At 40.4% G+C, this 26,308-nt stretch overlaps 1 protein-coding gene across 5 annotated transcripts in view; it reads left to right on the top strand.

Annotated features, from left to right (window-relative positions):
• galnt9 (polypeptide N-acetylgalactosaminyltransferase 9) overlaps positions 1-26,308 on the top strand; it is a 106,860-nt gene that overhangs the window by 65,621 nt on the left and 14,931 nt on the right. The window contains exons 1-2 of one of the 5 annotated variants that reach the window (XM_039804077.1): positions 19,644-19,877; positions 25,998-26,183. In XM_039804077.1, the coding sequence (XP_039660011.1) occupies positions 19,758-19,877; positions 25,998-26,183 (306 nt within the window). In that variant the 5' untranslated portion in view covers positions 19,644-19,757. The other 4 variants (XM_039804080.1, XM_039804078.1, XM_039804079.1 and 1 more) reach the window with 4 other exon arrangements.

Here is a 26,308-nt window from a genome sequence, read left to right as displayed (position 1 = left end):
GAGCCTCTCAAAGTGAAGTCTGTTTCCCAGGTGAAGTTAAAACACACGTTTCATCTGAAGTTAAATTTGTAATAATTATAATGTCTGCTAAAGGCGAGTCAGTATCAACAACAGCGCGTCTGTTAGCCAGAGGGTCGCCGTTTCGGTGGCGTTACGTTACAACACACTACACAGTGCTCGCTGAGACCGATCATTTGTATATGATTAGTTAAGGAGTAGGCTACTATAAAATCCACTTCCTCTCACATATCACGGCAATACGGCTGCACAAATTAAACCAGGCAACATACTTTACTGTCGAACTGGGAAAACAACAAATACAACGGGATTAAGAAGGCTAGTCTAAACATACGACTGATGATGTGTATGTAAAAAAATTTAATGTCTGATGTTTTGTTGGCTTACTTACTAGCTACAGGGCCCTACAGTAATGTAATACAAGAATAACAAGACGCTTTTCACATCTTGACTTTTGCAGGCCAGAGTAGCTGGAGATATTAGCTGAAGCCTAAAAGTGGGGATATTGCCGCCAAGAAAATCCTGAGTAGTGCACAGGAGGAAGAGGAGGAGGGAATGAAGAAGGAGAAGACAGTAAACTGGAGAGACCAGGCAGGTCAGAGCAGGAGAAGACCACAGAAGGAGATGCAGAAATGAGTGAAAGAGAAAAGGGAAAGGAAGAATTGACAGTGAGGGATGAAGAGGAGGCTGCAGGTTCAGAGAGAGGGACAGAGGCAGAGAGTGATCAGGAGGATGAAGATGACAGAGAGGAAGAGGAGGCTGCAGTAACCCCTGGACCATATGGTTGGTTTATATTCTCCTTACATATAAATTGCAGTTCAGTAACATAACATGTCCTGTGACATGATGTGTTTTCAGTTTTTGGCTATTTCCATTCTGTTGTATATGTTATAGGGTTAGATATGTAAATATTTACATATACAACAACAGTTCACTCTTCTCAAGACACTTTACAGATAGAGTAGGTCTAGACCACACTCTTTAAGTTACAATGACCCAACAATTCTCCCAAGAGCAAGCATTTGGTGCAACAGAAACATCAGACATATCCAGGGTATCCTTGGTGGTCGCTGGTTACATACAGATGGATACAGATATAGAGAATTATGATTCATAATAATGGTAATTATAGTAACAAAAAAGATAATGGAACTATGAATAGAAATAATAGTTGTAGCAGTTTAGGGCGTAGCAGTTTAGGGCATAGCAGGGCGTTGCGGGGCGTAGTAGGGCATATCAGTTTATGTATGAGGGTTTCCATGTACCGTCTTCCCCTGCCACCCTACCAAGATCTCTTGCTACCCCTTTGCCCCCCCATGTAAAATTTTCTAGATCCGCCACTGCACTAAGGCCTATATAAAAGTATAGTATATCCAAAAAGCAGCATGTCATAGGATCTTTAAAAACGTTACAAATTTAAAGAAAGCCATAGATGGTTCAAATAAACTAAAACATCATTACAGGGCTTGGGAAACCGTGAGGAATCAGTACGTTTACTTGTCTAGATAAGTTTACCCCACACATTATGCCCATATGCTCACTTTGCCATCAGGAAACCATCCAAACTGCTTGATTAAATCAGTGTCATTTTCATAACAATCAGGCACTTTCAAATCTGAGATCTCATGGGGTGGCCTGCTTGTCTCAATGACATTTATTAAACCCACCAGGAACTCCTTTCTGAAGTAATGAACCAAAAAATTAGTCTTTTTTTTTTTTTTTTTTCTTTTTTCTTCTTTGAAATCTGCTCTCCATAACCACCTGGGCTAGGCCTCGAGGCATCTGGTCATAATCTCTCTGTAGTCAGGAGAATGGAGATAATTAAAGTCTAGCAGTACCAGCAGCCAGTGAGAAGCGGGACATAATTACACTTCACAAGGTGTGCCCCCCCCCCCTGCAGAGTTATTACAGTGTGATGACAGGTTACAGTACAACAGTTCAGTACTGTGTTATTTTGGGTTCTGGTTAGATTTTACATCAGTTGTATGTATTTAATATTTACCAGACAATTTACCACTATACATAATTCAAAAGTCAATTTGCAGGGGCGACCTCTAGCTCCCCCAGTAAGAGCGTGCGCCCCATGTAGGCTGAGTCCTTTGCAGCAGCCCGGGTTCCCGAGTCCGACATGCTGCGTGTCATCCCCCATCTCTCTCCCACCTTTCCTGTCTATCCACTGTCACTATTTAATAAAGGGAAACCCCCCCAAAAAAATCTTTACAACATTTTAACATCTTATTTTCATAAAACACATTAATTTCATAATTGAAATGTTCTAACAATTCATAAATAAGTTACATAAATTACTGACAAGCTTTATAATTATACATTACACCTTTTGACAGGCAAAATGCATCCAACCTATTCTTAAAAGAATTAATTGAAGGGGAATGCACAACTTCTTCTGGAAGCTCACTTCATAATTTTACCTACACGGAGTGTGAAAACATTCTCTCTCTTTTCAGACAGACATGTTGTAAGTTTTAAAGAATTCCCTCGTGTCTCATACCTATTGCTCCAAAACTGAAAGATAGGCTCAATTGCTACATCATATCCTGTACAAGCTTATACACCTGAATCATATCACCTCTGTATCACCTAAATATGACTCCTTTACTTTCTTTACTTGAATATTTCCAGTTTCACTCATGATAGTTGGATATAGGCATTAATGTTATGTTGCCCACCTTAGAGTTCAGTCTGTAATTTTGGGAGTGACTTTCATTTGATGTTGTGTTTTGTTTAATGTATGATCAGGGGATGAGAAGGTGGATGGTGACTGTGGTTAGTTTAAAGGTGCAATATGTAATATTGTGTGTAATACTGGCAGCTAGCGGTTAAAATAGTTACTGCACTACCAATTCAAAATACTGGAGAGTCGTTTCCCCCGCCCCCTCCTGCCCAGACTCGAAGTTCACGGGGGTTGCCAGGCTGAGACCGCAGCATTCACAACAACGTTGCTAGACACTTTTCTCACATAGCCAGACATTACTCCACAGCACAGCGGAGTAGCTAACGGTAGATGCTGGCTATATTGACAGTCATAAAAGCCCGTGCTCACGCGGAGCTCTGTAACCAACTGACAGACACACTTTTTCGGCTTAAAATTACAATATGAACCACTAAAAACACAACAACCTCACTGTCCTCTCCACACGCCAGTCAGGCACACTTCCTCGGCTTAGAATTACAATACGAAACGCTAAAAATACCACTACCTTACCGACGGAACACACTTCATTGGCTTAGAATTATGGCAAAAATCGCTAAACACACTGCAAACTCACAGTCCTCTCTTTCCGATTTACAGCCCCCCTCTCGTGGCTTAAAATAACTCACCGTTGTCGGCTCCAGCCGCTGACGAGGCTACACGCTGTAAACAGCCGTGGGCTGCTTGCCTGGTTCTCCGGTAACGTTAACAGGTAGCAGGGTTAGCATGCCGGCGTTAGCCAGGACCAGTCGGGATCACTTTACTGGCTGTGTCTCAGTTGTTTTTGCGAGTAACCAACTCGGGTACTCTAGCTATATAATTCAATGTGAGAACACAAATGTTGAAATGACAAAAAATGCCCATCCCTAGTAGCTGTGATAAATTAGCCTGAAGCTAATGCTTACCGGTTCAGGAGAAAATAAGCCAACTCTGCGTCCTTTTGGGCTCTAAGCTGTCTCCATCTTTCAAATACATCTCCATTATTTACCAGGGGGTTGTTATGTCTCTGGTCACGCAACTGTTAGAAACATGCTGTTTTCTTTTTTTAGGTCGGGTAGAATCTATCTCCATTGATCCTGTTTGTTTGTTTGCTGCTTTCATGGCTGTACACCGTTACAGCTGTAGCGCCGCTGGGTTTACGTTTTACAGGTATATCTGGCAACCCCGGCCTGGCTGTCAAACTGGGCCGTTGATAACAACACACAGATCAAAACATAAACATAAATTCCGTCACGGAATGTAAATTTCAAAAAGAAAAAATACTGAAATTAGCATTGTTGTCAGAAAAGATAGTATTTCAGTTTAACATGTTTCCTTAATATCTGATGAGGCAATGGTGTCATTTTTGGATTTATTACAGTACAAATATTACATATTGGACCTTTAAGCTTTATTGACACCTCTTAAGCCATCCCTGTGGCAGCTGTGTGCGAAAACTCCGAAGCTACGCCGTAGACTACACCGTAGCTGACATGCCACTGATACTGGTGTAGAGACTGATCAGAGTAAAACAACATGACACAAGTATCTTCTCCTTTTCAGTAACACACATTTAACAAAGACGTCTCCACGGCAAACCTTCTGTGTCTGTTGTTCTGCAGAAACAATGACAGTGATGGCTTGGAAAAATCCCATAGTTAGTTTTCTAGAGGCAAGTTGGAAGAGGCTGCGTTGGAAGCAACGGAGGAGGAAGATACTGCAGCAGGAAGGGGCGGGACAGATTTAGAGGGTGAAGAAGAGGAAGGAGATGCAGAGATGGAGGCAGGAGGAAGCGGGGGAGAAACTAGAAGAGGCAAAACCTTCTCCCCGTCACTTGTATCACAAAGTTAATAAACTATCGTAAACAGTTGCTGTGGGGATTATAATTATATATGTTATTATATATATGTATGATGCACCTAAGCTGTAGTTGTTAACCCCTTGCGTCAAGTATAAATCCAGTGTAGTGGCGAGGCAGGTTAAAAACCTGCCTCGCCACTTCCTGCAGGATTTAAAGGGTTCTGACTCACGTACACTACATTGTCCAAGTTCGACATGCACGGCTATCCAATGACAATGAGGCTCGTAGCAAGTGAAAAACATATTTAAGAAAAATAAAGATCCATATGCATATGCAATGCTGTATTAATAAAAGCAGCCCGTATGCTAAAATTGACTGTCCTATAACTGAAATCTACAATTTGCGGTCAGAAAAATTGTCGCTCCACATCGTTCTTTGTTGAAGCTTAACTTCACTCACTAACTCCACTTAAGGAAACCAATCCCAAATCATCCAATCGCAGGACAGACAAGTGGAGGGCAAGTCTTAATAAGGGAAGAAAACACATCAAAGCACATTGTACAACATGATTATTGCCTAAATTCTAATGTATGTTACATATTTTAGATGGCATAACACAATTTACTTTTGCAATAGGAATAATTTATTTATTTTTTATTTAACCTTTTATTTAACCAGGTTAGTCTCATTGAGATATAAAATCTCTTTTTCAAGAGAGACCTGGCCAAGATAGCAGAACAAGTATGTTACATATAAAAATGTACATGGCTCTTAATACAGAATACAACATGGCTCTTAATTACATCCAGGTTTACATTAGGAATCAGAGAACGCATGACTCCTAACACCATCAAATACACACTAGTTCTTCTTTTCAAAGGCAGTGATCCTAAAACGAATGATTTACTGAACTGCTGTTCATCTCTCTACATTTCGGTAAAGAAAGCATCTTCATTCAATCCGCTTCGCTCAGAAATCTCAAACACAGGACCATGAGAATCAGCAAGTAACTTGGACAGTTTGGTGTGTTGTTGATGTTGTTTTCTGGCAACTTTCTGCAAGAATGCAGCAACACGATTGTACACTGAGACACTGATCCTTCACCAGGACTAACAGAATAAATGCTAATGTAAGGCTACAATGAGTTATCAGGGGCTGCTACGATAAGCCCAGAGCAAGTTACTTCCTGATAAGCCAAGTTTCTTTGGGGAACAGCAGAGCGGTGTGAGCTCTCTCTCTGCCCATTCATAACAGATCGCACCAAACATTCTCTTGTGCTGCTGTGTTACTATGTGTGTGTTTGCGTGTGCGCTTTAGTGGGTTGTGTAATGTATTACATACAGGAACATTCAGATAATTGTACCTTGAACATTTCTGACATGTACCCAATTAGAACAGCTAACCAAACCTCTGCAGCGCTTGCCTCCGACTCCTACAGGCTGCAGCCCTCCACAGCAAAAGGAGTCACCTTGAAAAGGGCATGAATGCCGTTATGAGGCGGCCATTAAGCCCCAGCCATCTGTGGACACCATCCATTCTGGCAGCTTTAAAACCACCGGTGTGCCCATGTCCATCAAGCAGCAAACGACAGTGGGCGCTGACCATATGTGAGCCCTTTCCAACAAACTGAGTCATTCCAAAGATGAGAACAAATCTTAGGCCTCCTGGTAATTCTGGTATTACACTTCATCAAATGGAGGAGACAAATGTGAAAAATGATTAGATAAATGACATAACGAGGAATGCTGTATGAGCCTGTGGACAAGGCACGATATACCAAACAATGTGGTAGCTACATATGGTGCAGAAGACTTTCCTTTATTGACCTCTCCCTATATATCTGCATTTTATCGTTTACAGGGATGTGCTACCTGAGTCTGTTCTCATCTTTAACTGTTGTTTTGAGAAATGTTTCCAAGGCCTGCACGATATGTGGAGATTCTGCGATGTGCGATAACATTGTTTAATATTGCGATGGTAATATGACTTGCCATACATAAACACATATTGAAGTGTGCATTTTAGCTCCACATTTCCTATATCAGTCTGGTTTATATTCAGAACCGGATTACTATTGAATAGTTTAAATATAACTACGCTAAATGTTGTTTGTAAAACAGCAACAGTAATGTTTCCAACAGCTACGTCACTATATGAAACTAATTAATGGGTAACTGGAAACAATCTAAAATGTCAATAAAATAAATAATATTCCTGACATCAAAATACTGACTGAAGTTTAGTAAGAATCAGCCAGTATCAGTCATTAATCCCTCTGCTGAGGGGAATCTGGTACTCACACCTTCACGCCAAGGTGCGATGACATCATTGTCGTGCATTATAATTATGCATGTGGATTTACCGCTGAGAAAAGGAAAAGTGGCTAATACGTCTCAGCCAGCAGCTAAGTTTTTTAAATTGTAAGATACATGGCAAACTAAGATAAACAGACTCTATACAGACACACAATTCGCTGTTAGCCTAGCTAACGCGCTGTGCTCATGTAAAACATAACGGCAGTGTGTGTATGTTTGTTGCCTCCACACAAAGCAGGGCAGCAGCATCAAATTCTTCTTTGCCTATGTTCATATCGCGATGACTATGAAAATATGATTTATTGTACAGCATATGTTTTCTATACTCTCAGAATAAAGTCCAGTCTTGGTTCTGACTTGGTCCGGAGCTTGTATGATCTTCGGAATCTTACTTTTGTCTCGACTGTGCTTTGTCTTTGACTTGCATTAGGCAGCCTAACAACAACCCTGCTCTGTTTGCTCATCCCATACCTGCTACGTGATTCATTCTCTCACAACACAGTAGAGCTACAACATGGGCGGAACCTTCTGCCCTCCATCAATACAGCCAGCATAAGGGTAGCAATAGCATTGGATATTGATTGGGCATTTGTCATTTTCAGTGCCTGCATTATTTAGTGGCTGAATCAATCTGTTGGAGCTTAATGGACTCAGGTTTACTTATCCATGGTTCATTACTGTATGTTCCATCCTGCATCTGTCTCAGGGAGGAGAGACAAGTGAGAATAGATGCAGCTGTACAAGTTGTGTATACAAGACTCAGATGACGTATTGTTTCAGAGGAATTATTGCAGCTTTTGAAGGACTTACTGCCGACATATGGCGAAGTGGAGCAGCTCTGCGTGTGCTTTGTGCTGTTGTAGAATTTACCGTAGGGTTTTGCATTCATCAGCTGACATTATAAAACATGTTCATGATTTGCATTCACGCATCTGTGCGTTCCATGCATAGATAATTCAAGACTTGCCTTGTTGCCTTGTTTTTACTTCAGGTCCTGCTGATCCAGGCTATATCCGCAATTTACGCCTCAACAGGCTGTGTTTGGAAATTGCACTTTATGTTTTGCAGTGACATGTAGCATACTCCTCAGCCTGAAATGGCTTTGGAAAGATGAAATGGCTTCCTGAGCATCAGGATACATCAGAGAGTTGCTTCTTTGGTGTTCAGGGCCAAAGGGATAAGTAATTAGACAGACCTTTTCAGCTTGCCTATTATTCATGTGAATCATAAACTTCATTAAAGCCTCTTTCAAGAGTGACTACAGATGCTCCCACCTTAATTTGAGGTAATTAAGATAATTTCAGATGAATTGTGCATTTCACATTTCTTATGCTATTCAGTACCACTGCATTATATTGAGAAGCATCAAAAGCTCTCTCTGTGAGCATTATCATCACCAGGAAATACAGTAACACTTAGAAAGCACAGATTGGCTCATCTCATTCATTATCTGAGCATTACTCTTTCCACGTAATTGTTTCTGTTAGATGTCTTAGACTCAGGTTGAAATCTTGAAATGATTTGACAAGGCTGACGTATTTGAAGGGTACGCATTTATTTGGTTTCACCAGCAGATCGGCAGGCACATCAAAAACCAAGGGCAGCAACTGGATGGAATTAGCTTTTGAGGGGCACAGTTGAAAGTGCCTCTGCATCTATCTATCTCTCCATCAACATCCTCCATTTTATGGATGTATGAAGATGAGAGGCAGGCAAAGAAGGCATAAAATGAAGTGATGGGCCATGGGGAGTGGCTCATATCCAGCCTCTCAATAGAGGAGGGAGCCTTCAGTTCCCAACACTTTGAAACGTCACTCATCATTATACAAGACTTGTGAAGAAGGGAATGGGGGAGGCTAGCATGACAGTTGATCTGTCCAGTGTGAGATATATTTATTAGCTGGGGGAAAGTCAACAGATGTTTTAAATATGTTTAAAGGTCCCATAGTACGCTCGATTTCGGGTTCCATACTTACATTTTTTATTGTTTCCGCTTGAACATGTTAAGATGAATTAATGTTAAAAAACAAGATTTTTCTTTGTTTGAATATACCTGTACTTACTCTCTGTCTGAAACACCCCTTTTCCCCCTTTTTTTCCCCCCCCAAAAAAGTCTGCTCTGATTATTCAACATTTTAAAGTCTTCCATATTTGCCCGAAAAAATTTACCCCCTTGGGGGGCCCTTTCTATCTATATATAGTGTAGCTGTGACACCACAACTGTACTGAAGTACGGCTTTAACAGACTGATCTCATAAAGTGGCGTATGTATGTATGACACGCCAATTCGTATGCCGTTTTGGCGTGTTATCAAGACGCATAATTGCTTTTTAGCGTGTTTATCAACGCTTTTTGGCTGCCATTGACCTACGTTACGTCTGAATTATCGCTATAGCGAGTAGTATGAAAGGACGTAAGTCCACGGATGGGTAAAACACAGAGCAGGGAGTGTGTGCCTTTTTTTTTTTTTTAAGCATTCCCCAATGTTTCTTTCCTAAACCCAACTGTTTATTGTTTTCTTAAGCGTGTGACATTGGTCACCGTCGTGTTTTTTTTGTGTTAATAAAGCCTTTCTCAAAGTTCTTTTCCTAAACCCAACTTTTTTTATTTTTTTTTTACACGTGTGTGACGTTGTTCTCGCAATAGTACGGCACATACACACCACTTGCCATTTGGCTTTAGGAAAGTGGTTTGTATGTTTACGCAAAGTCATGATGCCATGTTGGGCTTTAAGCACAGTTTCTGATTACGCTCTGTGTGCATTTCACTGGGGATTGAGCACTTTGATACTTACAAAGTAAATAGAATAAAAATAGACTTATTTTCGAAGGGGGGAGGGGATTACTATATCTTTGTTTGAAAAGTTGGAAAAGCTAGAGCAGATAATAAAATAAATAACACTCAAAACGCTTAAAGACAACATTTGTTAAAGAAGTCCACTGGGGAGAAACCCCTAGCCTGCTAGCTTAGCAAAGACTGGAAACAGGGATAAACAGCTAGCTGGGCTCTGTTCCAAGGTAAAAGAAATCTGCCTAGCAGCACCTCTAAAGCTTATTAATTAAAACATTGTATAGCATTTGTTAATCCATACAAGAACAGAAGCGTGAAAACGTCACAATGTGTGGTTATGTGCAGGACAATTTCTTGGCTGGGCGCACTCCTGGATAAATCAGATATCAAATGTTAAACAATGAGCTTGAGAGGTGCTGGAAGGCAGATTTTTTTTGCCTTTGGACAGAGCCAGAGTTGCTGTTAAGGCCTGTTTGCAGTCGTTGCTTAGCATAGACATGCTATCAAGTCTATTGTAAGCTAAGCCAACTAGCTGCGGGCTGGAGCTTCATATTTAGCATACAGACATGAGAGTGGTATCAGTCCTCTCATCTAACACTCACTTCACAAGAAAGAAAATGAGCGTATTGCCCAAAATGTTGAACTGTCTTTATTTTAAATTAAACTGTTAAAAACTAGAACAGGTTGTAGGCAATAAAAAGGCTCATTCAAGCTGCAACACATCATTCAAATGGCATATGCATTAAATATGACTTCGGGATCAGGTTCCATGACACCTAATACGCAATGACTTGGTAACTCAACTTAAACTTTACTAGATGCTCAGATTTCTTCCTGTCATTCATCATTTTTCACTCTCCTCCAACACACTGTTCAAAGAAAAATGTATTACTGCAAACTGTTATTTTAAATACGTGTTAACCTCTTAACTTGATGTTATGTTGTAGGGGCTGGGTCATAATTAGTTAGATTGTTTGTGCTTTTGTAAAAAAAGTGAATTTATTATGTATGGTAATTAAAAGCCACTGTAAGCTGTGCCCGAGACCTGTCAATGTTGCACCTCATCCATAATTCATGAGGGATAAAAAAACAAAAAAAAACAAATGGCACCTAAACTCCTGTTAGAAGAGTAGTTGATATATCTTTTAAATAATAAATCAGCCTTAACATTATGTTACCACTGTATTTCCCTGTTGATATTATTCTCACTCACACAACAGCTTTAAAAAATGACTTGTTACCATGGTATATTCACAGCTTTCAGAACTGGAAATTAGTGTTGGTGTGAATAAACATTGCATATATATATAGTGACACCAGAGCTGTTCTAAATAAGGAAAAGGCTTCGCTCCATGACTGTTTTAATATATTCTACCATCTCTGTGTCTAATTACAGTTTTTCCAACAGAGGATGGTTCAACAAACCACTGTACCCCATCAAATCACTTTATATTATATATGTATATTTTTATTATTATTGCAATATCTTAAAGTGGACATATTATGCGTTTCCGTATTTTCTGTCATATCTACAATGTTATAATGTTGGACTTTCAAATAATAGCTAAAACTTATTTTAGAGAAAAAAAAGAGCTAAAAAGTTCAAATTTCCAACCGTTCTGAACGCTCCGATTTAAACAGTTTTTCTACTCTCGGCTAAGTGTTACGCAACTCTAAGCCGGCCTTCTTCGATTGGTCACCTGCTCCAGGTAGGCAGGACTAGAGTGTTTTTTTTTTTTTTTAAGCTAAAGTTAAGTGTTAACATTGTCACATGTAGCTACATGCTAACAGCAGTAAAACATGGCATCTTGGCTGCCAGTGTTGTTAAATTCTCCCCAATTCCGGATCACATTACTCCTGAAACATTTCCGGTTATGTAGTATTTGGTTTAAAAGCCTTTATCTGCGATTTTTGACTGTAGAAAGTGCTGCTTCGTTCCACTAGAATCTAACCACGTTAGTTGCATGCTAACTAGTAAAACGCAGAGCGGAGGCTGGAGTTTTCAGGAAGCGCGCTGGCCAATCAGAGCAGACTGGGCTTTTTCAGGAGGGGGGCTTAAAGAGACAGGCGCTCCTACAGAGCCTCTCATACAGAGGGTGATAACAGGTGCAGCAGCCATGGCCAGTATGAGAAAAATAAAGTGTTTTTTTTAACATTAGCATGTAAACATGTTCTAGTACAAACACAAAATACAAGTATTATCCTGAAAATGGTCTATAATAGTTGCCCTTAAATGTCTTTTTCCCCATAACCTGAAATAAAAGGATAAGAGAAGATATAAACATGCATTCTGGTTGGCCTGCACTCTTAATTAGCATTTCCTGGCAATTCTTTGAATTGGGTGAGACTTTTTGGGATAATATACTGCAAAAAGACATCCCTTGGGTATAGAGATTGCAGAGTGGCAAGTATTTCAATTAAAACGGAGGAAGTGTAAAATTCCCCACATGCAACCAAGCACACACAACTCATTATCTCAAGTGGATACAGAAAGTCTGGAGATGGCTTTCTTCCAAGTTAATAGTGAACATTTCCGTGGGAACATGAAGGTAGTCCTGTGACACATTTCTGCGAATGAATTCACCAACTTTAATCAGCATATATAAAGCGTTTTTCGTTTAGAATCTAATGAAGCTTAGCAAACGTTCATTCAGCAAGACTTCCATGCTTCTCATTTTCTCTCTCTCTCTCTCTCTCTCTCTCTCTCTCTCTCTCTCTCTCTCTCTCTCTCTCTCTCTCTCTTCCCCAACCTAATCAGCTGGTTATCGGCTTTCACTCTTTAAGTTGTACTAACCAGATTTTGCAACAATCTGCATAAGACAATTGGGTTGTTGCATTCAAACTAAAAATATATAAAACAATAAAAATCAGTTCTCTCTGAACTGAGAGGTTCCAGACTAGACTAGAAGTATTTTGTGGGCATTGATAACGTAGTGGCTCTCAATCTTAATTCTGAAGAATTACAGCCTTTCTGGTTTTCTTGCCATCTAGTCAGGGACCGACTTAACACCTGGGATTTTAGATGAATGTTATTTAGTAGCTGATAGGACAGAAAATCATCTTGAATGTGTACTCAAGTACCAGAACCGAGAGCTGCTGGATTAATGAATGTGCACAATCAATTTTGAATGCAGCAGGCATACGGCGGGAAGATTATCCCTTCAGGTTTTGAAATGTCGCTTGCCTGCAAACTGTTGAATAAATATTTAGATTTATTTACTTATAGTAACATTATTTATAATGTTTAAACAGAGACCAGACCACATAGTTGCCTAAAGTTTACATAATCACAAGACCCCACACTACAGTAGCTGAGAGGAATACTAATACATGAAGCTGTTTGAAAGTAAAGAGATGAGTTGTATTTAAGTTAGTAAGTTAATTCCCAGCGTTCGTCCAACAGTGCAGTAATGGTAACTATCTTCTGCTCCATATGGAGAGGAACAAATGGCAGGAAGAATTAATGTATTTTGATGTTTTGCGAAGAAACTTCAAGCGAGCAGGTAGATTGGCAGTCAATTAATGCCGCCCAGTGAACCAGTGCAGCTGTGACATTTCAATCAGCAATATGACACCTACAACAAAGAGCCTTGTTCTTTTGTTAAATTGTGAATAGTTCTCAAACCTTTTTTGACCAGAATAAGTAAAGTTCAGTTCAGGGTGTTTCCATTTTTTAACCAAGCAACTTTGACCACTGTAACTTGAATAAGGGTAAATATATAAGGATAAATAATAGAAATATACTTAGATATCTATAGCCAAGCATTGATGCCTTATGTGTTTCCAGCACCATAACTCTAAAATGTCAGTAATCTGATGTGTGTGACTGTCCAAAGGAAGAAATTTGAATGTCCGGAAGGATTTTTAAAGCATTACGGCAATCAGTAGATCAATACTGTAAACCCAATGAATCAGTCCGCCCGTCAGTGAGCTGTAAAATAGCTCCAGATAATGTTTCTGTCAGTTATGTCAGTTATGGTTCAAATTAGATCACCACACATCTTCACACCTATTGGTATCTGTTTGTGGTGGAGATTTTTCAGTCTTGCGCACAGAATAGCCGAGAAAAGTGGAGATGAACTCTGGTTGACCCCAGGCTGCTGCTACACTCATCTGGGCAAACCTGAGCCCTGTGCTTGATGCTGCAGGGTCATTTCCCGCTACCTGTCAAATATGTCAGCTGTCTGGCATTATATTAAGTCTGCATGACCTCAGCACTCCCTTTCATCATCTCAATCTGGGTTCTTAGCTGCTCAGTTGCTGCGTCTCCTCTGCCCTATTTTCCATTTTGACCACTGACTGAGAAAAAGCCTAATTGGTAATATCATCCTTGCAGTTTCAGTAAAGGTTGCACTGAAAATTGGGCTATTTTCAAAGGGGCGATAATCCAACAGAAGTGCTTGTCAGAAGGTCAAACAGCACCTGAAAGCTCCTTCGTCCACACCTTTCTGACATTGGAGTTGGGGATGGGGGCCTGTGTCTGACAAACTTCTGTTACCAAAACCAACAATCCGCCATTCACACCCACGTTATATGGTGTAGTGATTTGCCAGGTGTGCAGAGGTGAGAAAGGAGGCTCTCCTTTTTCATTCTTTACTAAACTATTTCTGTCACTATTTAAAACGATCTGAAAATGGGTGCCCCAAATTTAAATGATTATCGGGTCTCACAATGATTATCAGGTCTCACAATGATTATCAGGTCTCACAATGATTATTAGGTCTCACAATGATTATCGGGTCTCACAATGATTATCAGGTCTCACAATGATTATCGGGTCTCACAATGATTATCGGGTCTCACAATGATTATCAGGTCTCACAATGATTATCGGGTCTCACAGCTCTCTGTGATGTGGCCAGTGTCTGTTCACCATCGATTTGTTTTTCCACTTACTTTAACCCAAGACCAAACATATTTATATAGATGCTTGTCCTCAACCCAACCATACCCTAACCCCAGCCAGTTATCTCTACTGTAACCATAACCTAACCTAAGCCCTAACCCTAAACAGTGGAGCAACAGTATGGAAAATACAAACTTTTCACAGTGCCTTCAAGTGTGGCTGTTAGAAGCTACTTTTCCCTTCTAACTTGGTTGGCTGATAAGTCGTACAAACTAGTTTGGCTTAACCCAGCATTCATTGTTAATGCACTGGGGACCAACTGATATGTCTGGTCAAAAGACTGGAATTAGCAGCATCAATATTTTTAAAGAACAACACTAGTTTCATTTAGAGTAGAAGCCCACTAGTCACACTTAAATTTCTGTCTCAGGCTATGCAAAAGCTAACCTACGTTTTGCCAACAGCACTGTACTGTATTTTGAATTATATGGACCGCAATGTTAGGTTTAAGTTGTGACTGTTTAAAGGTTGACTCAATCCCTTGTAAAACAATTCTGGACACACTTGTGATGCCCCATTCATCTTGTTTTATTATTTAAATATTTTCCAGTTTCAGTGGAGAGTTTTCATGGCCCACAATGGAGTAAATGCTTTCTGTGTCTTTTTTCACCCACATGTGAGTACTGTTTTTGCCATGAAAATAGCTACGATCTTAAACCCAAAGCCTGTCTTTATTCCTGTCATAAGCCTCTACGTGCTGAATTATCCCAGTTTATTGATTGTATTGTGTAATGGCGCTGATGGAAACCTGTTTACTGCTGTTAATAGCATACAGTATATGCTTTTTATGGCTAATGTTTTCTGTAGCCCCGTGGAGCTTATCACGCAAATGGCCCAGCTGCAATTAACTAACTGCATGTACAGAGACAATTAAATTAAATTAGCAATTACATTACCACTACATCAAAGTGCTCTGTGTTAAGTGCTTCCTCTTAATGATGCAGGCTGCAATTTTATGTAGGGTCAGTGCCAAATGAACTTGTGCAAAATGCAGTCCTGAGGACCTGTGTGGGATGTCTTAAGAGGTAAAAGATTAAAACAATCTGATTTGGTATTTAGATTTTGTTTTATTTCCATAATATTAGAATATTAACTGCACCATGTCTTCCCCCCTTTTATAGCTTGGTTTCCCCTGCAAAATATCATCTTATTGAATTTTTTTCATTGAATGTTTGTATTCCATGTGTTTGGAGGATATTATTGTATACTAATTTATTTAAATATCGAGGCATTTGTATTAGTAAGTGCAGAAGCAGATAATATTTGACTTAGTAGAGAACAACTCAGATTAGATAGCGTGAATGATTCCAAATGCAGTTCAATTATTTGCAAAAAATAGCATAGAGACCATGTCATTAGCAGAGGTTCTCTCAGCATGGTGTTGATATGTTTTCATGTGCCAAAACACAAAAGCACATGCATCCTTATTATGTCTTTCATGACAAACTGAACACGTATCAGACATTTGGTCTGATTTGTTTTGTTAATGCTTTAAAGCCCTGGTTATGAAGACATAGACTGCAGGATATGGTCATGAGCAGTACTGGAATGTAACTCGCACTGTTGGAGCCAGCAATCTGCTTTCCTGTTTTTACTCCAAAGCATCAGATCGGTGATAAAGATCACATCAGCACTGATGATCCTCAACGGCAGAGTGGACTCGATGCAGATGTCTTGTGTCAGGTTGTTTGCTGTTAAATCAAGGAAGAAATGTACCTCTGTCCCTATCTCCCCTCATCCCTGCTGTAAAGTTAGGGGTTTGCGATTAGCTTGCCACATCACCAGACAATCACTGGACTCAGAGAATAAAGGTTACAATGTAACCAAATGTTCTCTATTGCATTGAATCGGCCTTTCCACTCCGTTACACATTCCACATGTACAGCAAAACTGTCAAATACACTGTGGAGGGGATGGTGCAATCCAGTAAATAGTGAACAGGGCAAGCTCCAAGTCTAAGACCATGAACTAATTAAGTAAAAATATGTAGACTAAAATAATGCTGAAAACTGCAACTAATGGTTATTTTCATTTTGGATTAAACTGCTTGATCATTTTCTTGATTAATTAATCAATTGTTTGGTTTGTAAAAATTCTGAAATAGTGAAAAATTCTGTGAAAAATTCTGTGAAAAATTCTGTGAAAAATTCTGTGAAAAATTCTGTGAAAAATTCTGTGAAAAATTCTGTGAAAAATTCTGTGAAAAATTCTGTGAAAAATTCTGAAAATTCTGAAAAATGTGAAAAATTCTGAAAATTGTGAAAAATTACTTCACAATTTCCCAGAGCCCAGATTGACATCTTTACAATGCTGGTTTTGTCTCTGGAAAAGAAAACAGTACAAAAACACTCACTTTTGTCCTTTGTCATACCATTTCAAACTGCTTTTTCATGTTTTGGCCTCCAATAAGTCTTCAAAACTTCAGAACTTCCTGGACCGTATTTCATCATCTCATTGGTACCTGAAGCAACACGCCCACTCCATGCAGCCCCTTGCATCCTGAGGGTTATTTTAAGGTCTAAATTCTGTTGGATCAAGTAGTTCTCTGAATGTCCTGACTAGGCACACCGCCAGAATTTTAATTTTGGATGGCCTTTTGGCTGGGCCCTACAGAAGTTAATACTGTTTGCCTTTTTGACTGTTTCCAACTGGCAGTCTTGCTAAAAAAGAAATGACTGATAGCATGCTGTGGAAGGCGACTAGCACGTCTGGTTGAGTATGATACTTTTTAAATCTTTTTCTAAAACATTTTCAATGATGAGCTTATTCTTAACCGCAACAGTTTGTAGGCCTATTTATTACAAGTGGCACACAGGTTTGTTCAAATCCAGATCTTTGATGTTATGTAGTTATACATGTGAGGTCCAACAGAAAGCTTTCTGTTCATCCACTTCTTCTGACATGATGTGATTTTAGCATTGGAAATGTTTTTGTCACCATCACACATGCATTGCACATAGTAAAAACACACATAATCGGTCACTCTAATTTTACTGAGGGATATTGACGAACAAGGTAAACCGCATAGAAGAAAGCACATATAGCTGGCGTACAGACAGTCCCTCAGACTCTGCCCTGCTGCCACAGGTGAACAGAGCTCAGTATGTATGTAAGAAGCTACAGCAGCTAAATTTATTCAGCAATGCTATCTTTTTGTCAGCACTGGAACACTCTTTTTTTTCTGCCCTGAATGTGTCTGGATCCCAGACACGTTCAGAAGACCCACAGCTACCAAAATTGGCAGATAATATAGCATTTTGCTTTGTTTGATATCTCATTAAATAGTTTCTTGCAATTAACTTAGCAGGGGATTCGTAGCACACCATGTCGTGCTATATAATTAAAATAAATAATGCTTATTGAGATGATTACAGTCAAACACTGTTATTATCAGCTGTCTGGAGGTACAGTGATAATGGTGTGCAGTGAACTGCTGCCATATGAAAGAAGAAAAAAAACAAGACAATTATTTGTTCCCTCATTACTGAAAAAAACGTGTTGCTTCTTTTGAATGACACTTTGTGAAGCCTAACCTAAAAGAATCTAAAGCCCGTTTCACAAGCCTAGTTAGATATTAGGTTTGTGACCTTCTGGAAATGGTGGTTGACAAAATATTGATCTTCAATTTGCTTTTAGTGCCGGGCAAACTGCTAACTGCAATTACACATATACGCATTTTCAATTATCCATGAGTGCAAAAGGCACTTAACACACAGATAGATTCCTACACACACACACACAGACACACACACACACACTGTATTGATTTTAAACAGGAAAGAGAATCCAAAGAAAGACGGCATTACACAGAGCTTACAGTGATACAAAAGGGGATGGGTAGAATCTGCAAGGACTAAAGACTTACCGTTAAATTGGTATCGCACTTACACCCACATAAACGCACCAACCATGAAGGCTATTGTAGAAGGGCAGCACTTGTCATGGGCAGCAGCAAAGCAGGCAAAGCCTACTCCAAAGAACTAATGGATTTTTCAGGCCAGGATCACTGTGGATCATCAGCAGTGAAGATGAAGGGTCAGCCAGTCAATGGAGGTGTTTAAGCTTAGGTCAGCGCCGGCCAACTACTCCACCACCAGTGATACAGCAGGGGCAATTAAGAGCTTCAGGGGAAGAGAGAATAACAGAGGATGGATGCCTTTATTTACATACAGTTAAACACAAGCTATCATACACCCTTTAGCACTACAGAAGCATGTAAATGATTGTAAGTGGGATTTGGGTAAATGTTTGATAGTGTCTCATTTCCATTAATGCTGCACACACTTGGCCATATGGCGTAAGGCGTACAGAGTCAGACATCTTGCCTGCCCAGAGGAGCTTACTCTGGTGATTTGGTTGGGCTTTTTGCTATCTTAACACATGCTAAGATTGTTTCAGCGCTGTGCGTTACCAGAGCTGGATGATGATCTTAATGTTACTTTGTCATCATTTTGATTTAGTAATCAAATAACACTTTATGCTAAAACAGACTGAGTAGTTACCAAAAACAATCACTAGAGCACCAAATATGTATTAATCCATGGCTGAAAATAGTCTAACAAAAACACTATTACCTCCCATTTAAGTAGCATTTGCTAAAAACTTTTTATTTATGTATTTATTATTGATATATTTTAAAGATTACACCTCTATATTAGTTTCTTAGAAACAAAACAGAGAGAGCAAAATTATCTTAAATCATCTTCAGAGCATTTGGGGGTCATGTTCAGTATTTTGTTTAATATACTCACTCGGCACAGAAGAACTACCCAGAATGAGGAGGAGAAGGACCACACCTGATGTTTTGATTTGTTGCTTGTTATGACTGTGGTCGTATTGTTTCTTTGGTCTGCTGTGTGTGTGTGCACTGTGTTTTTTTTTCATTGCACAAAATAACATTTATTTAATAGTAGTAAAGATTACAGTAAAACTGGTCAATACAATTAAAATGTACAACCATCATTTAAATTATGAAAGAGGGAGGGAGGGAGAGAGAAAGACACATGTGTGTGGGGGAGAGAAACAAATTCATCGCACATTTTTCTCCCAAAGTTATTGCAATTTGTGGTCATATTGTTTCTTTCGTCTGCTGTGTGTGCCCTGTGTTTTTTTCTGTTGTGTTCAATTTCACATGCAAATAGGTGTGTGCCATAGCCGTAAGAGGATTGGTGGAGAGGTTTCAGGCCCGAACCTGTGATTGGCTGCAGCTGGGGAAACCACCTGTTATATTGAGCCAAGATGACCACCATTGGTGGGCAGCAGGCGTTCCTCATCTCCCAACCGGACACACGGTTGCTTTGTGCAAGTTTTTGGTTTAGATTAGCTATTGTTTCTGTTTGTTTAAGGGTGGACCGCCAGGTGTGTTAATCTGGTTTTCTCCTGTTTTGGTAGTTAGGGAGGTAAATCGTTTGTCATTCTTTTTGCCTTTTTGTTAGGTTAGTTTCTTCTATCCCAGTTAAAATTGTTTTGTGTGATATTTTGGTGGTAGTACCGTCTCCTTGTCGCGCTTTGTCTTCCGGGTAAGTTCGTTGGGTGGGTGTGTTTTGTTCTGGTTAGCAGTTTTTTTTTTTTTGGTGTGTGGGGGGAATTATGGAGTGCTCACTGGATGATTTTGTGGCTAGTCCATCTTTGGCTAAAATCGAAAAATGCAACAACAAAAAAAAACCTGTTGATGGTGGCAAATTGTCTTACAGTGCCAATAAAGCGGAGCTCAAACAGTTTCTGTGAGCAGAGTTGGTGGAGCAGGGCGTCCTACCTGAACCAGGTGGCTGTTGCTGCTGCGGGTGGCGCGGCTGGAGACGCACCGATGGCGGAGGTGAAAGCAGCGGGGGCTGCTGGCATGCTCACTGCTGGTGTGGAACTTCAGCCGGTCACGGATCCTCTCATGGGTAAAATGACCACCGAGGATCTCCGCATAGCCCTCCAAATAAAGGAGGTTGAGACCAAAAGCAGACAGCTAGAGGTGCAAGCCATGCATCTGCGCTTCAGAGCTGGAAAGAGGAGCTCCTGTAGTCTCCACTCCGATGTCTCCTCTTGACCGCAGTGCTGTTTCTGTTCCAGCTTTTGACATTAGTAAGCGCTTTGCTTTAGTCCCTCCATTTCGTGAGTCCGAGATTGACTCATATTTCAGCGCTTTTGAGCGGATAGCTGCCGCCCTGAGTTGGCCCAAAGAGTTCTGGTCCCTTCTGCTCCAGTGTAAATTAGTGGGGAAAGCTCAAGAAGTCTGTGCCAGTCTGGCTATTGAGGATAGTCTTGACTATAAAATCTTGAAAAAGACCTACGAGCTGGTCCCCGAAGCATATCGACAAAAATGTAGAAACTGTGGAAACTGCTAACCAGACGTATGTTGAGTTTGTGCGTGACAAGAGCGTTTTGTTTGATAAATGGTGCCAAGCGTGTAATGTTAAAATCATGTCGGAACTCGGAGAGCTCATTCTGCTCGAGGAATTCAAAAAGTGTTTGCCGGAACTAATCGTTGTCTATTTGAACAAACAAAAAGAATCGTCGGTAACAAAAGCGTCTGTGCTGGCTGATGAATTCATTTTGACTCTTAAAAGCTTTATTTATTTATTTTTTTCTGTCACCAAAGATGATGCGTAAAAGCGCATCACTATCTGCGGGTGAGGGCCGCGAGTGTTTTTATTTCCATGAGCCAGGCCATTTGATCGCTGTCTGTCCGGCTCTTAGAAAAAAAGCACCTCACAAGAGCGCTAAACCTCCTGCAGGTGTGGGTTTTATAAACGCCGCGTCCCCGCCTGTAAAACACTGAGCTTTCACCTGAAGAGCTGGAGGTTGACCCTCGTTTCAAGCAGTTCGTTTCTCATGGGTTTGTTTCAGTAACCGGCGACGTATCTGATGAAGTGCCGGTAACTATTCTTCGAGATACAGCCGCCTATCATTCATTCATTCATGCTGGCTAGTGTTTTGCCTATCTCAAACGAAACTTCGTGTTCTTCTGATTTGATAGTGTGGGGAATTAAAACGAGTGAATGTAACGCCCCACTTCACATGATTCACCTGCATTCAGCGCTTGTGTCGGGACAGGTGAAAGTTGCTGTGCTCCCGCTGTTCCCGTTTAGTGGCATTTCGTTTATTTTGGCCGGAAGAAAGGTGTTTCCTCTGCTCGAAGTAGTTAGTGATCCCATTTCGGTTGAGTCGGTTTGCTGTCCCGCCTCTGTCTTCTGCTGTGTCTGTGCCAAATCTGTTTCCTGTGTGCGCAATTACGCGCGCGCAGGCTCGTAAATTGGGTGAAGTTGTGGATTTGTCCGAGTCGTTTATGGCTACATTAGGTGAGGGTGAGCCCTCCTTTTCAGTGTCCCCTGTTACGGAGTGTGGAAAAGGTATCCATGTGTATGTATGTTATTCAAACTCCAGATCGGAAAAGAAAATCTAGAGTATGCCATATTAACATGTTGAAACGTTACTCTTCCAGGGTGAGTGATTCCCCGCCATCTCCTGCTGCGCCCGTGATGTCCGTGTCCGCTGCTCTTCCTCAGTACAATCTTGCTGATGATGGTTTGGCAGAGTAAAGTGGTTTGATGCCGGCCGCTCGTTTGAGAAATTCAGAAGTACTGAGTAACTTGGAGGTTTTTATTTTTTTGTCCCATCTGTCTGACTCAGCCGTGCGGATATTAGAGATTTGATTGATAACCTTTTGCTTTTCTCTGACCATCCTAGTCAAACATCTGTCCTGTACCATGACATTGACGTGGAGGGCCACAACCTATTAAGCAACATGCATATAGAGTAAATCCGACAAAAAGGGCTATGATGCAGCAGGAGGTGAGTTATCTGGTTGAGCATGGATTAGCTGTTCCCAGTACTAGTGCGTGGAGCTCACCCTGTGTTTTGGTTCCGAAACCTGAACATACCTCTCGTTTTTGTAACCATTACCGAAAAGTAAATTCAGTTACCAAACCTGATTCCTTCCCAGTCCCCACGATGAAGGATTGCGTAGATCATGTAGGCTCCGCTAAATGTGTGCCAAAGCTGGACCTGTTTAAAAGGTTACTGACAAGTTACTTTAACACCACGGGCCTCCAGAAATATCAGCTTTCGTCACACCCGACCCCATATGCGCAATTCTAACCAGCGGCTTATGCGCTGGTCTCTCCTTCTGCAGGACTTTAATCTGCAGATTCACCACAAGAAGGGTACCGAAAATGTGAAAGCAGACGCTTTGTCTAGGTGTTCCTCGGGTCTCCAGGAATAAACCTTTTTTAGGGGTAGGTTTAATTCTTGGGTGTGGGGGTGTTATGACTGTTAATAAATGTTGTTTCACAAAATAACATTTATTTAATAGTAGCAAAGGTTACAGTTAAACTGGACAATACAATTAAAATGTACAACTGTCATTTAAATTACGAGACATGTGGGGGAGGGGGGGAACAAACTTGAAATTCGCTTCACAATTCACAGAACTTCGCACATTTTTCTCCCAAAGTTATTGCAATTTGTGGACATCTTGTTTCTTTGGTCTGCTGTGTGTGCCCTGTGTGTTTTTTTTTTTTTTTTTTATTTTATTTTTTTTTTCCCCTGTTGTGTGCCATTTCACATGCAAATAGGTGTGTGCCATAGCCATAAGAGGATTGGTGGAGAAGTTTCAGGCCCGAACCTGGGATTGGCTGCAGCTGGGGAAACCACCTGTTATATTGAGCCAAGATGACCACCATTGGTGGGCAGCAGGTGTTCCTCCTCTCCCAACCGGACACACGGTTGCTTTGTGCAAGTTTTTGGTTTAGATTAGCTATTGTTTCTGTTTGTTTAGTAAGGGTGGACCGCCAGGTGTGTTAATCTGGTTTTCTCCTGTTTTGTTAGTTAGGGAAGTCAATCTTTTGTCATTCTTTTTGTTTGTTAGGTTAGTTTCTTCTATCCCAGTTAGAATTTTTTTTTATTTTTTATCTTGGTGGTCACCCTGAAGCTTAATATATCTATTTTATGTATAGATTATCTTTCTTTGTAAAATAAATAAGTTCGTTGTTATTCAAACAAATAATTGTTTGACTATTTGGAAGATGGGTCCTTTTCATGTTGCGTCCTAGGCACCCCTAGACTGGGGTGTAACATACTTTCAATGGTACTTTTCTAGCCTGGCCAAGGGAACATAACTATGGGAGCAACGTTTGAATAAAAGCACTACAAACATGATTATTTCGAACATGCTCTGAAGCAGAATAATCTATTTACTTGCATGGCATTAAATAAACATGGTCAGCACAACACAGTCCTGCCCTGCTCTGGATGTAATTGAGAAAATAGTTTTGCAGCAGTAGTCTCCCTAACACCATGCAGGGGTTATGATTTTGGGTTCAGAGAGAAGTTAATGGAGCCGAACATCTGTTACACATTGTGGTGATCATCATTACGAGACTGTGGGTGGCGGTGGCTCTGCAGTTTGTATGGGTGGAAGGACATTACCATATGCTGTGGCATTCTGATGGCGTTGCGCGACTGTGTAACTGCTGGGCCACTTTCCCACAGCATGGTGTAGATTTGCATACTTTGTATTAATGGAGGGTTTTATTTTACAGAGAATTTCTAAAATTCAAATCTTTTGCTGCATTCTGAGAAATGACTGTTTTACTAACACGTGACTGCCACTGACACTGTTTCCTTACCTTGAGTATGTCGGCCAGTTTGACAACATCCTCGAGTCTGCAATCAATCAACACGTTCGTCTGTGATAGATGCTTTTCAATGTGACAAATATTTACTGCCTGGCTTTATATATTGCTCCTTGTGTCATATGCACTGCACTCATGGTATCAGGACTTTCTGGTTGTCAAAGGCAACTCTCAGCAGACTTTTGTATTTATGGGCTATGAGCTCACAGAGCCATTTATCTCTTTCACTGGCTTCAGCAGAAATAACTGACAGTAACACCTGTCTATTAAAGTAAGACTAGAAACAGCTCCTGTAAAGGATGAGTTCAATGTAGTGTTCACGCCCTTTTGTGTGTAAGGGATGGACTTTGTTTCGTAGATTGGGCTCTTTTGTGAGTAGCTGGAATATTTAATAGCAGATTTCTGTGTGTCCGTGCATACATCTTATATGTTAATCAGTGAGCTGAATAAGAAAGCAGATGACTACAGCAAATCCAGTTATGAACATTATGCAACTGACGCATAAATGAAGACCATGTTTGAACTTTGTCCCTCTGTTTAAATGTGCTCTTAATAGTGGTAAGATATAAATATGTGTATTTTCCTTCATAAACTCCTGAGCTTCAGAGCCACAGTGATGGGTGGTCAAAATGTCAAGCTTATTCACTTTACTATTATTCTCTAGAATACTATTTAAAGCAAGATTTTATTTTATTATGTATATATCACATCATTTAAATGTGACTTTCATTTGTGCAGAACCACTTAAACAATAGAAACAGTGTATTTAGCAATGGTTTTGCATGGAAAGGTACTTTTTTGAGCAAATAAAGCATGCGGATGGACAAAGGAGAAGGGACTTGTGCTGTAAAGGGGCTTTAAAAAGTTTCTGTGGTTACTTTGGTTGGGCAGCCTCAAATTATCGTTATTTGGGTATTTTGGCCATCCTTCCCATTGGTAATAGTTAGATTGTACTCAATGAGTAAATTGCTACGATCTTGATATGTGTCTGGGTTGCTAAAAAGGTCGCAAACATCCGTCACTGTCACTGTTTACAGACCAAACTCTGGAGTCAACATTGACCTTCAGTGTTTTGTGTATTTGGGGCCGCACACCCCCTGGACTATAGCTTCTTTTGGTTTCACCTCTACAGCGGTGAAGATAATCTAGCCAAACTGTTGGCTTGTTTGCAATTGATCTGATTTTCTGACAGCTTGGCACTGTTGCTGTGTTCCAAGATCTCACTTTGTGGGTACATTATCATGATCAATAGGGAGAGTGAAAGTAAGAACCAAATTGTAATAAACCAGAATTTACATAAATCCTTTAATCCCTTTGCTGCCTGATAGTCAGTTTGGTTTCTTTTTCAGGACTACGTTTTCAGCTTGATTACATGTCAGATGCACTTTACTGAGGAATAAACAGTCTCAATATATCTATAAAAAAACTTTTAAAACCGCTCCTGCAACATAATCCACTTCTAAATCCTTATCAATGTTATTTTAAAGCCTTAAATTTTGGCCAAAATATGAAGACATCGCATTTGTTTTTACTGGCCACATTTTTCATATCTTGGCATGGGGAAGGTCGATGTTGAGTTGAAAAAGCTCGAGTCCAGGTGAAGTCATAAGTCCTGAGTGCTAGACTTTTTTTGACTTTGTGATGTTGAGTGTAAAGTTATCGGATTTGTGATTTAAGCTGATCCCACACTTTTGGAAAGCAATAGCTGTGGAGTTTAATTAACACTGTACTCAGACAATGGAAATAAAGCACCCTTCATTTCCATTATGTTCATGCATATTTAAAAAGTAAAACATTCCTGTGTGAATCCACATTTGATTGAAACATGGACTCTCTCTTTCCTGCTGCTGTCTAGGTGTGGCAGTGTGGAGGGAGTATGGAAGTCCTGCCATGTGCCAGAGTGGCTCACATCGAGCGCACCAAGAAGCCCTACAACAATGACATAGATTATTACGCTAAGCGCAATGCCCTGCGGGCCGCCGAGGTGTGGATGGATGAATACAAATCCCACGTCTACATGGCCTGGAACATTCCCATGAATGTGAGTTTTTCTCCGTCTGAGATCACTCCCTTTCTTTAAACCCTGAGCTCCCTTTGCTCCCTCTCTTCCCTTCGCACTTGCTCATTCAGACATGCAGCCCGCCTGGGTCTCCGGAGACACTAATC

The sequence above is a fragment of the Perca fluviatilis genome, chromosome 6 (assembly GCF_010015445.1).
Source record: "Perca fluviatilis chromosome 6, GENO_Pfluv_1.0, whole genome shotgun sequence".
Taxonomy (NCBI): domain Eukaryota; kingdom Metazoa; phylum Chordata; class Actinopteri; order Perciformes; family Percidae; genus Perca; species Perca fluviatilis.
The sequence above is the reverse complement of the archived record's forward strand: the minus strand, read 5'-3'. Positions and strand labels throughout refer to the sequence as shown.